Source organism: Mauremys mutica, chromosome 2 (assembly GCF_020497125.1).
Source record: "Mauremys mutica isolate MM-2020 ecotype Southern chromosome 2, ASM2049712v1, whole genome shotgun sequence".
Taxonomy (NCBI): Eukaryota; Metazoa; Chordata; order Testudines; family Geoemydidae; genus Mauremys; species Mauremys mutica.
Window position 1 is genome coordinate 200374146 of NC_059073.1, and position 17393 is coordinate 200391538.

The 17393-nt window shown below is 39.1% G+C and overlaps 1 protein-coding gene across 1 annotated transcript in view; it reads left to right on the forward strand.

Annotated features, from left to right (window-relative positions):
* Positions 1 to 17393, forward strand: part of GLI3 (GLI family zinc finger 3) — a 248411-nt gene that overhangs the window by 117783 nt on the left and 113235 nt on the right. Inside the window, exon 4 of the mRNA XM_045003006.1 lies at positions 15167 to 15272. Within this exon, the coding sequence (XP_044858941.1) occupies positions 15167 to 15272 (106 nt within the window). The remainder of the gene's footprint in view (positions 1 to 15166; positions 15273 to 17393) is intronic.

A 17393-nucleotide genomic window follows, 5' to 3' on the forward strand; every position in this document is an offset into this window, starting at 1 on the left:
GGCAATACTGATTATCCAGTTGAAGGGATCAGGCTAAACTGTACTTCTGTATTGTCATTAATTTTATTATTTCATAACTGGCCTTTAGCTGGAAATGGACATTTAGACCTCCTATTTTTGTCCATATAGCAGCGCTGATAGGCATCAGAAGCTTCCTGCCCTGCAGTTAATCTCTTTCAGGGTTATCATTTACTTACAAATAGATGTGTGAAGTATTTGTGAAAAGGCTTTTGAAGTGAAGTTCCACATGGTTGCTGCTTAGAGCTGAAGACAAGGAAGTGTTTACACAGGGGCAGAGGGTTTCTCTGCCCAGTGTGATTCTTCTCAAGTGCTAGTATTCTATGGCTAAACTGTTTGCCTTTCTAATGAAGTGAACTGTTTGTTTGAAATATGTGGTAGAAGGTATTTAAACGGAGACTAAAGTAAACTTTAGAGCTGTTCAAATAAGCCACGCATATCTGCTTTGTGAAGTGAAGGAAAACAATTTGGTTGCAGCTTACCTCCGGGAAGAGTAGTTAGGGAACTGTTTAAATAATAAACTGGGCTGAAACGGATGTTGCTGAAACCTCCTATAGGCATTTTGTGAAAACTGCTGCTCATGTAGGGGATTCTTCAGGATGTTGCCTTGAATGGGAGTGGCTGCCAGGTGAATTCTGCATGATTATTATGATTTGAAAACAGGATTTATTCATTAGCTGTGAAAACTCAGCTACATTTAAATTTGATTAAAACCATCCTAATTAGAAATTACTGTTTAGAGCCATCATATGCTGTGACTTTTAAAACATCATTGGAAACCCAAAGTCCCCTCTTTGAAATAAGATCATGTCAGAATATATGGACATCTGTTTCTGCCTAGCCAGATGGAGGCTAGGAGCATAACTTATACTGCTAAACCTTGTTGTGGAGAGGAGAACAGGAATCTGAAGAAGGTAGTAACAAGCAAACTTGGGTCTTGGTTTTGGCAAACAGCTAGCTGACAATGGTTGGTACAAAGCATGGAACACGTACTGCAGTGACGTTTTTGACCTAACCACAAACACAAGTTTTGAGAGGAAGGAAGGTCTGAGAGGAAAGATGGTCTTGTGGTTTTGTCATTGGACTGGGTCTCAGTAGTCTCCAGTTCTATTCCTGACTCTGCCACAGTCTTCCCTTGGGCGCATCAGTCAATCTCTGCCTCAATATGCCATCTGTAAAATGGGGATAATGCTGCTTCCTTTCTTTCAGCCTTTGTCCTCTCGATTTAAATTAACCTCTTCAGCACCATCTCTTAATACTGTATGTTTCTCTACAGATCCTAGTAGAGTGGGGTCTTGATCCTAGTTTGGGGCCTTTATACCTTACCGTAACACAACATTACGTATAATCAATAAATAAGAATGTGTGACTGTGTGCAGTTCAGGAGTAGAGGTTTCTAGCTCTACACAATAAAGGCCACATATTTCTATCAAATTTATTGTTGTTGTTTGTTGGAGAAGAAATTCCAAACTTTTGTTGAAACTACTGTACTAGATTCCTTCAGTTCAGCATTAAGCTAGGGAAAGATGCATAGGAGCAGATGTTCAAATCACCAATAGAATGTGGTGCACATCTCTTTAAATGTATGATCTGTTATGTTCAGTGGCACATTTGATGAAAGAGATGGGGGGACCATAAGATCTAGATTTATAGCTGTTAGAGTGACCATAAACGTTGCAGTTAACAGTTGAACTAATACCTCAGCCGTGCTGGGTAAGAAGCTGTAAAACAAACAAAAAGTCTTTTTATGCTCCCAGTGTGCAATAAATGTGCTAGAATTTCAATAGGTTCCAAAAGATCTTCAGTAGTAGTATAAGAACTGACAATCCCTTTGATGTGATTGACCAGAAAGAGACTGCTGTCATCTCTATCATGACCATTTAAACTTTTGACCTCCAACCTTTGTGTTCAACAGCTTTTCCATATGGGTGTTAGCATATCTCTCAAAGTGCCCCTGCATTCAGTGGAGCATCAAACAGCTCAGGGGTGGGAAACCTGTTGTCTCATGGCTTGGAAGTTTCCCAGACTTGCCGGGCAATGTGGATGAGCACAACTGACTCTGCCTTCTAACCAGGGGAGACAAATTCCAGGTGATGCCACCTGCTTGTTTGCAGTCAGATTGTGTCTGACCCTCATGCAGAAGTGCAAACGGGGAGAGAGCAAAGAATCTGTCTCTTGTGTCTCGTTGGGCAGGGGACAGGCAGAATTGTGTTTTATTATTTGTATTGTGGCAGGGCCTCTGAGCCCCAGTCATGGATCAGAACCCCGCTGTGCTAGGTGGTGCATAAACACAGAACAAGAAGATGGCTGCTGTGGTCTACACTCTCACAAGCTCAGAGAGTGCTTCTGAGCACAGGGACAGCTCCCTGTTTATGCCTCCTAGAGCACTGTAGACCCACTAGACAGTGCAGGGAAAGGTGAAGTAATTATTATTGGTTATTATTTGTATTACTTTAGTGCCTAGAGTGAGGGACTTGGGGCCTGTTATGCTAGGCGCTGTATACACGTACAATGAAAAGACAGACCCTGCCCCCAAAAATCTCACACATTCTTAAATCTCACACCGTCCCATGTAGAAAAGCTTGTCTAAGTCAGGTACTTGAATGCTATTGCTTATTCATGTAACTGATTTTTCAGTTTCTGCATTAGGGTTTGAAGAAGTGTTTTCTTTCCCTTGCGGTGGCTTTCCTTCACCCCACTTGACCTACCCAAGCTTTAGATGTAACCCTCCCATTGACCTCAAGTCAATGAGTCCAGCAGGTGTATTTTGGAAAGTTGTCAGGATTGAGGACAGTTTTACTGTCAACAGGTAAGGATTGCCAGAGTTAGCTTCTCCGAGTTGAGATCTTGGGTTTTTTACTCATTGCCTCATTCAGAGAACCATGTTTTTTGTTATAAAGTAACACACACGTGCACAGAGCCCCATAAATCAGCAGGTACATCACTGAAATGGCTCTGCAGTTGAAGGGGTGACATTCTCACCTTGGTCAGTAATGTGGCTCCTTGGTCTGCTTTGGGGGAGCTGCAGTGGATGCTTGAAGCAACAGTATTGTAGGCCATACTCCACTATCAGTTCATCAGCAAAAGAAGAATGTTAGGAGGAAGAGTCAAGTTGACTTCATGAGATACTGCTCAAACATTATGGAGTAAAAAGAACTTGTACAGTAAATGGAAAAGTGGAAGGGAATATAAAAAGAATATAAAGAGGAAATTAAAAATCATAGAGATGGGTAGCAATGGTGCAAAAAGCAAGAATAAGCAAGATGTTAAGGAGAATAAGAAAGGCTTTTTATAAAGATATCAAGGTGGAAAGAAACGCAATAGCAAAAGCAAGCTCTTTAATCAATTAGGAAAGGGATGAAATCAGTGGAATTACTAAATAAGAACATAAGAACATAAGAAAGGCCGTACCGGGTCAGACCAAAGGTCCATCTAGCCCAGTATCTGTCTACCGACAGTGGCCAATACCAGGTGCCCCTGAGGGAGTGAACCTAACAGGCAATGATCAAGTGATCTCTCTCCTGCCATCCATCTCCATCCTCTGACGAACAGAGGCTAGGGACACCATTCTTACCCATCCTGGCTAATAGCCATTTATGGACTTAGCCACCATGAATTTATCCAGTCCCCTTTTAAACATCGTTATAGTCCTAGCCTTCACAACCTCCTCAGGTAAGGAGTTCCACAAGTTGACTGTGCGCTGCGTGAAGAAGAACTTCCTTTTATTTGTTTTAAACCTGCTGCCTATTAATTTCATTTGGTGACCCCTAGTTCTTGTGTTATGGGAATAAGTAAATAACTTTTCCTTATCCACTTTCTCAACATCACTCATGATTTTATATACCTCTATCATGTCCCCCCTTAGTCTTCTCTTTTCCAAACTGAAGAGTCCTAGCCTCTTTAATCTTTCCTCATATGGGACACTCTCTAAACCCCTAATCATTTTAGTTGCTCTTTTCTGAACCTTTTCTAGTGCTAGAATATCTTTTTTGAGGTGAGGAGACCACATCTGTACACAGTATTCGAGATGTGGGCGTACCATGGATTTATATAATGGCAATAATATATTCTCAGTCTTATTCTCTATCCCCTTTTTAATGATTCCTAACATCCTGTTTGCTTTTTTGACCGCCTCTGCACACTGCGTGGACATCTTCAGAGAACTATCCACGATAACTCCAAGATCTTTTTCCTGACTCATTGTAGCTAAATTAACCCCCATCATGTTGTATGTATAGTTGGGGTTATTTTTATAACCCCAACTATATAAAAAGACAGAGCCACTGAGCTGCTTTTAAGACTGACAAAATATAAAGAGGTTGAACAATTAGAAAGTAATGAAGATTTCTTAAATGTAGCTTTTGTTAAGAAGCAGATAAGGGAATATTTGGAAAGTGTGCACATATACCAGACATCAAGACCAGATTAAACTCATTCTAAGATATGAAGGGAATTACCTAGTGAACTTACTGAATGCTCTGACAATTATTATTGAGAAGTCACTGATGACTGGGCGAGACAACAGGCAATTTGAAAAAGTAAATGTGATACAAAACTTTCAGAGAAAGGAAGGAAATTACTGGAAAATATTGTCTGGTAATAAATTCAGCCCCTATTAAAATAATGGAAAATGATTAAGAGAAATCATCAATAAAGTCTAGGAATACAGTAGATGCAATGTATTGGATTTTGGAAAAGCATTTGATACAGTGTCTCATGAAATCTTACATGAAAAAATAATTCAGATTCGTTTCCAGGCAGGTGCGGGGAGGTTCTGAAGCTTGCTGTGAATGGGGCGTGAGGGGGAGCGAGGGGAGCTACTGAGACTTGGCAGGGGACGGTGACAGCCAGCTCCAAATTGGGAAGGGGTGTCCAACAGTTCCTATTGCCATTCCTTGCTGGCTGGTGCCCAGTGTCCTGTCCTTCCTCCTCACACCCCTTGGTATCTGGCATCATGTACCAATGTAGCCCAGCTCCCTGGTTGGTGCGTGTGCTCCTGCCTGTCCACTGGGCAGGGTGGCTCCACTGGGATCTGAAGTGGGGAGAGCTGTCCCTACCTCTTCATCCAGCCCAATCTTGTGTGTCGCTTCAGCCTCTTCTCCAGCTCCCTCTGTGTCTCTGCTCCCTGCACTTTCAAAATGAATTAAAATAGATCTGAATAAGGCACTCTTATTCCAGTATGAATGTGTCCACACATTACATTATTCAAGAATAGCTCTTGTGCTTTAAATTCATGCCTTACCTTAATCCAAATGTCCTAGAGCAGAGAGGTGATAACTGTCTCTCTTTCCCAAATTAGAAGGAGTTCGGGGAACAATGAAAAGGAATAAATTGACTGAAATGTCCAATTTAAAGTGTGGATACAGATTACAAGAATGCAAGAATATCTACATTCTGTGATAGACAAAGAGGGCAAGCGATAGTCATCTGCAAGTGTTTGAAGAGTATAAACACATAGGGAGAGGAACTCTTTAGGATAGTACAAAGGGAGGTAAAATAATTAGGAGTAATGGGGTTAAGAACAAAATTAGGTTAACTAGCAGGGAAAAATCTTTGACAGTGAGATGCGTCAGATTGTGGAAGAACAATGTGGAGTCTGGTGGCACCTTAAAGACTGACAGATGTATTTGGGCATAAGCTTTCATGGGTAAAAAACCCCCACTTCTTTATCTGATGCATCTGAAGAAGTGGGTTTTTTACCCACAAAAGCTTATGCCCAAATAAATCTGTTAGTCTTTAAGGTGCCACGGGACTTCTCATTGTTTTTGTGGATACAAACAACATGGCTACCCCTCTGATACTTGTCAGATTGTGGAATATTCTTCTGTAGAGGCTGAGTTGTTTTTATATTCAAAAGTAAAACCTCAATGACCTAACAGGTCTTTTCCATCTCTAATTTCTATCATCATACAATTTACTTACCAAAGACTCTGAATGTAACTTCTATAACTCTTCCAGCCTGTGTTGGCCAATGAAACAAGGGACCTCTGCCAGTTCCTCAGCTGCTGTAAATCAATGTAGACTCATTGACATCTCTGGTGCTATGCTGATTTACACCAGATTAGGATTTGGCCTCTGGAATTGCTTTCAAACTTGACTTTGTTACATGGGAGAGAAACACACTAGCAATTTGCATATGATTGACTAACTTTTTGTGGTCACACTTAATACTTTGTAACCCTTTTAACTTTGTTGAAGTTTAATAGTTGCTCCAAAGTGACCTCCAGAGGCAGATCCACACTATACACAAGGATATCTGACATTTTAAAAGTGTATTTATAGTCTGTATCTTTCCATGAGTACACTATTTTTTGGCTTCCAGTCTGTTCTCTCTCCTTGTCTTTGTCTACACTTGCAGCATAGTTTATACATGCATCTTGTCAGCATGGTGCTAAGACAGCCTCCCTGGCCATTGTAGACAGGAACGAACCAGACTATAATCTGTTTTCCTGTCTGCCCTGGGCAGGGAAGCTGTGTGAGCACCCAGCTACGGAGAACTGCGTGTACACATTGTGCTGCAGCCGCGTAGTCAGGGTCTTCCTGTATGATTTCACTCTTAATCATCTGCAGTCTGGGTCAGGATTGATTTATTTTTTTAAATTCATTTTTATTTATTTTCTTTTAACACGCAGTTTATAGTTCATCATTCACAGCTGCAGACTCCTATATGCTTGAGTTAACCTGCTTTTAATAACTTTCCGTGCATGTGGTTCTTTTTGTTTGTTTGTGCCTGTATCACAGCAGAGAAGATGAGAATACAGAAGATGTCACCAGGCACATGCAGAGGGAATCAAAAGACAAGCAGCATTCCAGAGCATCTGGAGTAAAGCATTTGACTGGATTGTTGAAAGTTAAATATGGACACTTTTAAAAAAAATATGTGTGGGTATGATTTTTAGCTGTGGTAGATGTATTGATGGCAGGGACGAAAGAAGTTACCGGGACAATGGCAGAATAGAAAGCACGTTGCAAGGGAAAGATAAATTGGTTTTTCACTGCAGAGAGTACATTTGAGGTAACGGAGGCAGGGATTTCTTTTGTCAGTTCCCTGGCAGAGCACAATTTGTCATTTTGTTGCGGAGACCACATTATTAAGTTTGTTAAGAAGCACTGCACGGATCCAGAGGTTATGAAAAAAGATGAGCTGTGGCATACCAAGAGCCAGCTGCATTATAAGAGGTGATCTTCTTTCCAAATAACATACTTTGTGGCCAAGATGTCTCATTGGGTTCTCTTCTCATGTGCTTGGAGCACAGACACTGACTATATTCAACTGCTGTTACATTTAATGGCTTTTAAATAGCAATTTATATAAGAAAGGGAGGCAGTGTCGTCTAGTGGTCATAGTGTGACACTGAGATTTGGGACACAATAATTCTATTTGCAACTTTGCCCCCTGACTTGCTATGTGCCCCTGTACAACTCTTATTTTTTGAGTGCTTCAGTCTTCCAACGTGTAAAATGTACATAATAGTAATAAAAATGTACATATACTTCACGGCTCTACCCATGCAAAACAGCCATAACCAATGGCCAACTAAGATGCTATTATGGCTACTTTATGTGGCCAGTGCAGCACAAAGGAACCTTAATGTACTGGTGCATCTGACCTAATACAACTAATAATTCATGATTCAATCACTGGGTTATCATAGGGCCTAATTCATGTTTGCAAAGTGTTCAGAGATTCTTGGATTAGCAGTGTTTTATATATGTAGATTATTTATTATCATAGAAGTCAATTATTTTGGATGTGCAGAGTGTTCTGAGCACTGGACACATGCAATCAAATAGACTTACGAAAGTTTAGTATTCCAGAAGACAATCTTGCTGCCGTTTTCCTCTGATAGTAGTGTTGCAGTAATTGGGAAGAATGATACAGTGTTCCAGCTGAAATCAATCCAATCGCTGTTTAGCCAATACCTGCAGCAAATCTGGGCATATTAAAGATCTTCCAGTGCCAGTTGATTAAATCATTTCCAGCCACTTTTCTTCCAGCTCGGAGATAACAGCTCCTCTTCCAAGTGTTTGGTGGGATGATTATTGCAGAACCACTAAAAACGATAAAGCTTGTTCCCACAAGGTGTTTGGGTTTACAATGAATGACAAGTGTATGAGATGCCCTGGATTCTTATTTCTTTGCCAAGGTGGGAATCTTTTTCATCAGCAACAACAATCAAAAAGTGAAGCAATGTTTCACTTTCTGAGGTTTGTGGTGTTTTTAATATAGAGAAATGAGCTCTGAAAACTCAGGTTGAAGCTGGAGATGGAAGTGTAACGACTGAAGTACATTAATGAACATAAAATATAAAAGTGTCATGATTAACCTGAAAGTCACATTTTTTCCTCTGAATTTTGAACCTACAATAGTTACAAATAATACCTAATATTACTGTAACTGAAAGAACTTCGTAAATAGAAGAGAAAAAACTCCACCTCTGCTTTTTTCAGTTTATTTACTTTGTGCGTTTGACAATATTTTGTGTGCAGACAGTTTTCTTGTTTCCCCTCTTAGTCAGTCAGTTAGATTCCAATCCTGAAAAGACTTAACGCACATGGTTAACTTAATTCACTCTGAGTAGTCCCATTTAAAGTCAAGGCTGTGGGACTACTCGCAGTTCATGAAGTTAAGCATCTGCCCAGGTCTTTGCAGGATTGGGGATCTTAGTTATATTTCGCTCTTGATAAGAAGAGCCCTTGAAACAAAACGGGGAGCAGAAAAACTCATATACGCATTTTCAAAGGGAAATTAGTGGGCCCTCTTGGAATTAGCCAGTTGAAAAATATGAAGTTAACAATGCAGAAGAACTTTCCATTCAAAAAGCACCATGACAGTTACCCTTAAACCAGACAACACTGTCAAGGGAAGATAAATTGAAGCAAACGTATATAAAGAAATAGTAATGTCCTATAGGACTGTGCGAACCAAAATATTAGAAAATTCCCATTGGCTGATCAGCTATGCACCAAGGGAAATGTAGAAATCTGCTGGCAAAACTATTCACAATGCAGTGTACTGAAAAAGACATTAAGAAATTGCTATATTTTGCATAATGGTGTTTTTAGTATACCTTGGGTAACAGTGGGTTTATATATGTAAATTAGTTATTATCATAGAAGTCAATTATTTTGTATGTGCAGAGCGTTCTGAGCACCTGGTTCCACTGAAGTCAAAAGCAAAACTCTAATGGACTTCAATGAGGCCAGGATTTCACCCCCAATATATTATAATTGGGTTAGGCAGAATTAGATTTTTGTTTTTTTATAATTTCAATTAACAATATCAATGTTTAATTTTAAGCATTTTACATTTTTTAAATCTATTTAAATGTTCACAATTGTACAAAATTATGGGGAGGTCAAACAACTAGGGGTCAGTTAATAATTAATGACAGCAGACATTGAGATTCAAAAGTTAAAGCATTATAATATGTAATATATGAAATATCCCAACATCACACATACAAATATTCAAAATAAATAGCCTTAAATCAAATTCTAATAATTTCTCAAGCAGCATTTGTCTTTCTTTGCCTGTCTGTAAATTTAGATTAATGATGGAAATATTTTTTGTCAGTTTGTATAGGTGCAGTGAACTTGACATTTACCAATTAAAAAAAAAATCCTTCCAAGCCTAATTGTATTTTGAGTAAAGCTCTAAACTTGACTTAGTGTTCTATTGTAGAATTTTGTGAACAGATTTTTCTAATGATAAACCACTAAAATGTTACACATACTGAAAATGTGCACTGAATTGCATATTTTGTGTGCCACTATCTCATAATGCAGCTGCAGAGAGTGGAGCTTCATTTAGCCACTTGAGTTGATTCAAACCTTACACCATAACAAATAGTTTCTCAATTCATGAAAAGTTGAAGCCCATCTTTTCAAAAGCCCATGCTACAAGGTTTGGCAAGACTCTCACCATGCTTGAGCAAAATGGGATAGTAAATGGCATGGTCTGTGTGACTTACTACCAAAAGTTTAACTACCAAAAGTTTAACTTGCCAGATCCAAAAGTTTAACTTGCCAGATCCAAGTGATTCCTAACTGTAAAAGCCCTGTTCCAAAGATCAAGAAATTGATGGAAAGATTCCCATTGACTTCAGAGTGTGTTGGATCTGGATGATGGTTCTTTCACTTTCTCTTGTTGAACTTTCTGATACTGACTCGGTATTATATAATACCTCTTGGTCTGCTAGAGTCATCTAACCTTCTGCTGCATCTATTAGCAGATCATTGGTAACTGTTAGATCTCTTTAGACCTTAATTAGTATTCTCTCTTTATCAAACATTCACATTTTGATATTTTTTCCCAGTTTCCTTTATTCATTTCTCTGGCTCTTTCAGTGGAGGCATAGGTTACAGACCTTTAAGAAACAGTGCAAGTCCCTTTTCCTCTTCTAGGAGTGTGAGATTTATTATCAGAGGGGTAGCCGTGTTAGTCTGGTTCTGTAGAAGCAGCAAAGAATCCTGTGGCACCTTATAGACTAACAGACGTTTTGCAGCATGAGCTTTCGTGGGTGAATACCCACTTCTTCGGATGCACTTCTTCGGCTTGCATCCGAAGAAGTGGGTATTCACCCACGAAAGCTCATGCTGCAAAACGTCTGAGATTTATTATTATTTGTGAGGATTGGTCCTTTTCACTGCCTCTGAAGATGTATTTGTAAGAAGGGGGTACACAATTTAAACATCTAAAAATGAGAAAGAAAAACCCATGTTTTCTTGAAGAATCTCAGAGATGACATCTACAAAATTGTGTGGAGCTTAAAGTGTTTACCAGTGCTACATTTCTATTCTTATACAACTTACTTGCCTATATTCTAAATTTTGTTTGAAAGACCTCCTGATGCTCTCAAGCAGAGGTGGACCTTAAAGATATTTTTGCTAGTGGTATTGGAAAGGAAGATAGCTATTCAACAAAACAAGTTGAAATGTGAGTAAGTCCAACCAGTTTCAGCACTTAGCTATATGTTTACATCTCACTGAAGTCAATGGGACTGAATCATGTGCTCAAGGGCTTTGATGAATTGGGCCTAAGTCCCTGATTAGGCAGTTGAATCCATACAGATTGGTGCTTGTGCTCATGTGGAGCCCATTGACTTTAGCCAGACTATGCACAGATACAAGTCTCTGGCTGCACAGTTCTGGCTGCAGGATTTGGGCCTGAGTTAATGAAGATCGTTTTAAAGCCTTGTGTGCTTGTAAGAAGGATATGCCTGGCATGGGCCGCCCTTGCCTTCATTTCACCCAAATCTTCCAAGATCCAGAATTTTTTTATGAATAATTTCTGAACTACGACATAAAGGGTAAAGTATCAGAGGGGTAGCCTTGTTAGTCTGGATCTGTAACAAGCGACAAAGAGTCCTGTGGCCCCTTATAGACTAACAGAAGTATTGGAGCATAAGCTTTCATGGGTGAATACCCACTTCGTCAGACGCAAGGATAAAGTTTGTTAGAAGATGTTGTTGATTCATTATAGCATAATTCCTGCGAATAGTTTTGTTTTATGCATTTTAAATAGAAAGCTCATAAATGTCATATTTTTAGAGCAATTGCCAGATCCTTTTATTAAGGGTCATTTTGGCTCCAGGTAGCCAAGACCTCTGCTAACAGCAGCTACAGATTAGTTGTGACCAGATTCTATCATACAAAGAGCAGTACATTACTGTACATGTAGTCCATTCATTCCAACGGGACCACTCTTAGAATAATGTACTATTTAGCATAAATAATTGTGGCAGAATTTGGCCTGTGATGGTCTGGCAGTATCTCTGTAGAAACAGTTATTGCGTGAGGTCAGAATGACCAATAGGAATACACTATGTGTTACAGCTATGCAAACTTTCTACAGTATATTTCAATTTAAATACATGTCAACCAATTACATATTTATAGGGTTTCAAGTGCATTCTAAGTGGAACCTTGGATGATAGGTGCTCTTTCAAATATCTGTTTGATGTGAGAGTATTTTCATATAAATATTCAAAGATGTTCAAAGTAGAACACTTTTGGACCCACAAGCATGTAGAATTTACTACTTACCTCTGCGTCAAGAAATTATCCACACATAGTAGATTTTGAATTCCCTCAGTAAAACTGATTCCACTGGTTCTGCACATTATTCTCCCTGTCTTCCATTTAGCATGTTAGTTTGCTGACAGTAGAGTACACAGCACTTAGCAGCTGGTTTGTGGAACCATCAGTCAGGAAATTGTATGATAAATAGGAGGTAGCCAGGTTTAGTGGCACTTTATTCTGCTTCAGCAGTTTTAGCCTGACTTTGGAAAAGTCATCATGAGGTATTTTTCCAAGGGTTGCAACAGGAGATGGCTACAGTGCAGTTTATTACACATACGCTTGAGTTATGATACTCACCAGCTGTATTGTTCATGTGTAAATAATAAACTGTGAGATGGATAATTATGGCAGATGCTAGATATTCAGGCCTGTTCTACTCATGCGGGGTTGACTTACACAGTTCTCTGTGCAATGATGGAATACTTCTCTTTCCCAGACAAAAAAAAAACACAAACAAAATGCAACCAGGACACACAGAGAAACTTAATATTAAAGGATTCAGAAATGTATTCTTTGAGATGTTTGCCTCATTAAATGTCAGTACAAGATGACAGAGGTTAATGAAGGGAAGTATAACACAAACATACACATTAAATACTACTTACTTCACCTGTACAGTTAAGTTAGATCTGGGCTATAGCTAATTTAGTATTCAATATTCCAGTCCTAAAATAGAAAATTATAGAAGATCACATTTAACTTTAGGGCTAATCCTGTACATGGCTAAACTGTGTTTAAAGCGGTAAATAGGGGAACTGCTCTCCAGAGTGGAGTTTCAGCCTGGCTTGGCAGGCATCTTGCGCAGGCTTGTTCACCTTGTGCGAGGAGGGGTATAGTGCTATTTGACATGCATAAGGGGATCAGAATCCAGCCCCTTGGGATTCTGTCCCTTGTTTTCCTCAGAGTTGCTACTATGACAGAGACGGGGAGAGATGTGTTTGTTGAAGAGTGGCTAATATGTCTTGGAGGAAAATAATGTAGAGCACACTCATCTTACATTATTGCAGTTAATAGGTTAAGGGGTGGGGAGCACAGCACACAACAGGATCCCCCACTGTGTAACCATCTCTCTGTCCTTCAGACATTTCCCCCTGGTTACAGGCTGTGTTGTGGCTTCTGGGGCTGGTGATCAATGCAAAATGCATTTCATGCATGGGAAGCACGTATCTTCTGGTCCACCCATAACCACATACTCCTGTGGGGTGTATAAATTCCTGGGATTGACCATGAGTCCTGTAGAAGTCAGCAGGGCTCCGCACAGGTGTAGAAGTGGATCAGATTGCAAGAGCGAAGGTATTTATGTCCAGTTTGTAGAATAGGGCTAGAATTAGGCTCTCATGACTAGGGTTTCCCTGCTCACATTAGGAAGCCACAATCACTTTTCAAACAGGATTGGGCCCCGAGTCAGTAAATGGCAGAAATGCGCTGTTAGCAAGCATACTGGAGCTAACACTTAACAAATAGCTGGCACTGGAGCTGGACAGGAAATTTCAAATGTTTCAGAATTGTCATGAAAAATTGGAAATATTTCCTCAGAACTTGTGTGAATTCCCCATCTCTCCCCCGCTTCCCCATTATCTCTTACGCTTCTCCTTTTCTACCAACTGCAGCTGGTTGGAGAGTCTAAAACATTTCAAATTTTTGAGAAAAAACAGAGGCAAAATCCAATTCCTCACCCTTTTTTTGGATCATCAGCTGGCTAGATGCAATTGTTTTCAGAGATAACATAATCTAAGACAGGGATTACATTTCGCTGAATTCAGAAGGAAGAAAATACATACAGAACTTACCCTAAGAGTCATAGCAAGACTGAAAAAGGCCTCTCTAGCTTAGTTTTCCTGACTGAGCATAAATAAGGATTTTCTCTTTTTAGAATCCTTTTTAGTAAAACCATGACACTACATAACATCCGTTCTCATCTGATTTTAGGATCACATAAACATATGGATTTAAGGCAAAATAAAAATTAGTTAATAATTGGTCTGGATAGGTAGGTTTCACACCCCAGGAGACAATGGGCTTTTCAGATGTTATGTTGCTGCTTGAACATTGTTTCTTCCATTCAGGAGTGTAATGATGCATTAAATATCTTCTATAAAATAACGTTCTTTACATTAGACAGTTGCAAAGGCATGAAAATGTTGATAGAGATCTTCAGCATATTAAAACTATAGCATCAAAAATGGCGGAGAGCTTTAATTAGAGAATTAGATGGAAAAATGAGGGCTAGATTTTTCTGGCCTGTACGCAACCTGTGTAGTGGCGGGTTGAGAACGAGACTGCGAGGAACTGCCCCCTCTTGTATAACCTATGTAAGGGCTTTCTGGAAGTAATAGGAATTGCAGTGGCAGCTTGAGAGTTAGCCTTCCCAGGGACAACTTGCGAGAAATAGGGTGGGGAGTAACCAAAGCCATTTCTCCCCACTGCTTTACATGCCTGCCAGCAGAGGTGACCAGCTGCATGTGAAGAATATGCTGCATCCTTTTCAAGGCTGAGGAAATGAATCCCCACGCCCTGAAGCACATACTTCCTGATGCTTCCCCTTGGTGCGCTGCAGCACAGTGTCTCCTCCAATGCAGCCTTTCCCAATCACGTTTTCCTTCTAACTTAATTGTAATTTCTCCAGATTGTACTTTGTATGCCTGCTGTTTTAGTTGTACATTCCACTGTATCTTTTTTACTACACGCTATTTGTAGTCTATTTTTAGGTCTTTCTTTCAATAACATTTTTATTGTTAAAAAGAATCAGGCTTGCTTATGAAAGGTTCAATGATCCTTTTGATCTGACACCTCACATGTGTGCACTATAATTATTTATTAAAGGCTTCTTAATGTAATTTGCCATTTAAGGTATAAAAAGAGAATATTAAAATTAATAAATGAATATTCACGCTCATCTCTGCAAATTTTATGGGGCAAACTCTGTTCAGTTACACTGATATTGTATTGAGAAAGAAGAATTTGACCGTACATCATATTACAGTTGGCACATAATTTGAGATGTGTAATCAATATTAAAAAATAGCTGCATGATATATTCATATTTGGAAACCTTATTTTTCAGATCCCCCTCACCTTTTTCCAGCATTCCACCCTCCTGTGCCAATTGATGCAAGACATCACGAGGGACGTTACCATTATGAACCATCTCCCATTCCTCCACTGCATGTGTAAGTATTATTTTCCACATTGTTATATTATGGAGCCTAGAACAAGAGACAAATATTGGAATCCTTATGGTACTTAAAACTCTGTGCCTGGAAAGCTTTGCAGCTCTAGCTGGAGAGCAAGATTTACGTTTGGAATGCATCGAGTTTATCTGTTCGTGGATTCACTGAAGCAGAACCAGGCTGGTGCCTTAGGAATGTCTTTTATAATAGGTAGCTGGCAAGTGTTACCTATATATTTTGCTGATGTTTATTCTGTGTGCTGTCATTCTATAAATACTAAATTAACAAGTACAGAGCCCTATGAAATACTGCTAAACAAAACGTGTACTTTCTCTGGATTAGGCTTGGGATTCTTCATAGCTAAAATTTCCTGTAACTTTAAAGCATTTTCCTAGTGACTGCCATGAAGCGTAATGAAATTTTGGGGGAATTTTCATAGTCCCTGTTGTGTGCGTGCACAAGCAGTCAGTTGATTGATGGGAATGTCACCCAAACAAAATGGCAAATGTAATAGAGCACATGGTTTACACAAAGATAAAAGAAAAGAATGCCAGTGATAACGTGCATTAGAAAAAGAGGGGAGAGGAGGAACCCTGTGGAAATAAGCATTATCTTATTCTATATGTAGAGAGGAGTATCAGATTTGCAAAATAAAGCAATGATCTTTAGATGTAATGTCCAGAAAACTGCCATATACCATAAAAATGGAGCCATAACGAGGGCTCACTCCTGTGCTAAAAGTCTTGATATATACATTTAATTATATCTAATAATCACCCCTCTTATTGAGAAAATAAAAGAAGAAATGCACAAGTAATACTTTGAAGAATAATGCTAGTTGTTTAGATGGCAGATTGCATCTCCATGGCTATTAGTTACAGCTGTGTAATTACATATATACAGAAGAAAAATGAAGTTGTTTTAAAACAAGTCCTCCTCTGTGAGCAGAATTAATTGATATTAACAATCCTAACTACATGCCCAAGTACACACACAATATTTTACCAACAGTTTTTTTGGATTAGTCTCCTATTACTGAATTGTAATTTCAGAGCAAATTTGCCTGGAGGTAAGTAATAAATCTGTGTTGCAGTCTTCCTTGGGCATTAAAGGAAAAGTGGGTATTTATAGAATGAAAGAGAGAGTACAGAAACTTGTGATTTATTCCTTAGAGTTCCACTGATGCATCAGTAAGTATTTACACCATAATCAACCATGCAATAAAATACATTAAAATAAAGATTTTGAGTTAAACCTGCTGTTCAAAAACAGGGACATTTTGAATTAAGGTGGAAGCATCATACAGATTCACCCCTTTCATTCTAGGTTTTCCAATGCATATGAAGCTAGATTCTAATGTAAGCTCTTTAGAGTACTTCACATGGTTTCTAAAATCAGCCTCTGGTTGGAGGCTTAAGGCATGATCCTGCTCTCTCTGAAGTCAAGGGAAATTATGTCATTGGCTTCAACAAAAGCAAGATTATTACTGTTACCATTATTTAATAATCCTTGGTATTTAAATAGCATCTCTCATTCCAAAGGATACCATATTGCTCTGCAAACTAATGTACAGATTCTGGACCTGTACTTTGCCTGGGCAGAGATTTCAAGAATGAGCCCTATTAGTGATCACTTTACTGTTGCTGAAATGCATTAGTCTCTTGGGTGGATCACAACAGTATTTATTACCAGTGCTCCACAACAGAGCAGAGGCAAATTTTAGGTAAGCATAATGTGGTTACTCAATTTGGAATATGAACAGGAGTTGGGGCTAAAAACCTATTGTGACAAAAGCGCCACAAGTTCTTTAAGAACCATAAATGGTCAGTATCTTAGTTTAATGTTTCATCTGAAATATAACAACACGCCCTCTTTATACCATGCTGGGTCAGTAGAGTCAGAACTGACTCAGAAGGAAGAGTGCCACTTATTGAATAACCAACACCAATACTTCCTGCAGCACCTTGGACGTCTCCCATCATTGCATAGCTCATAAGAAATAATAGGATTTTAGCATGAGATCATGGGCTGCAGGCAGTTGTTTGAGATACATGTTATAGTTTCAGCCTTAACTTTAAAATTAAAATTTCTTTGTTATTGTTTATTTATTTTTACATAAAC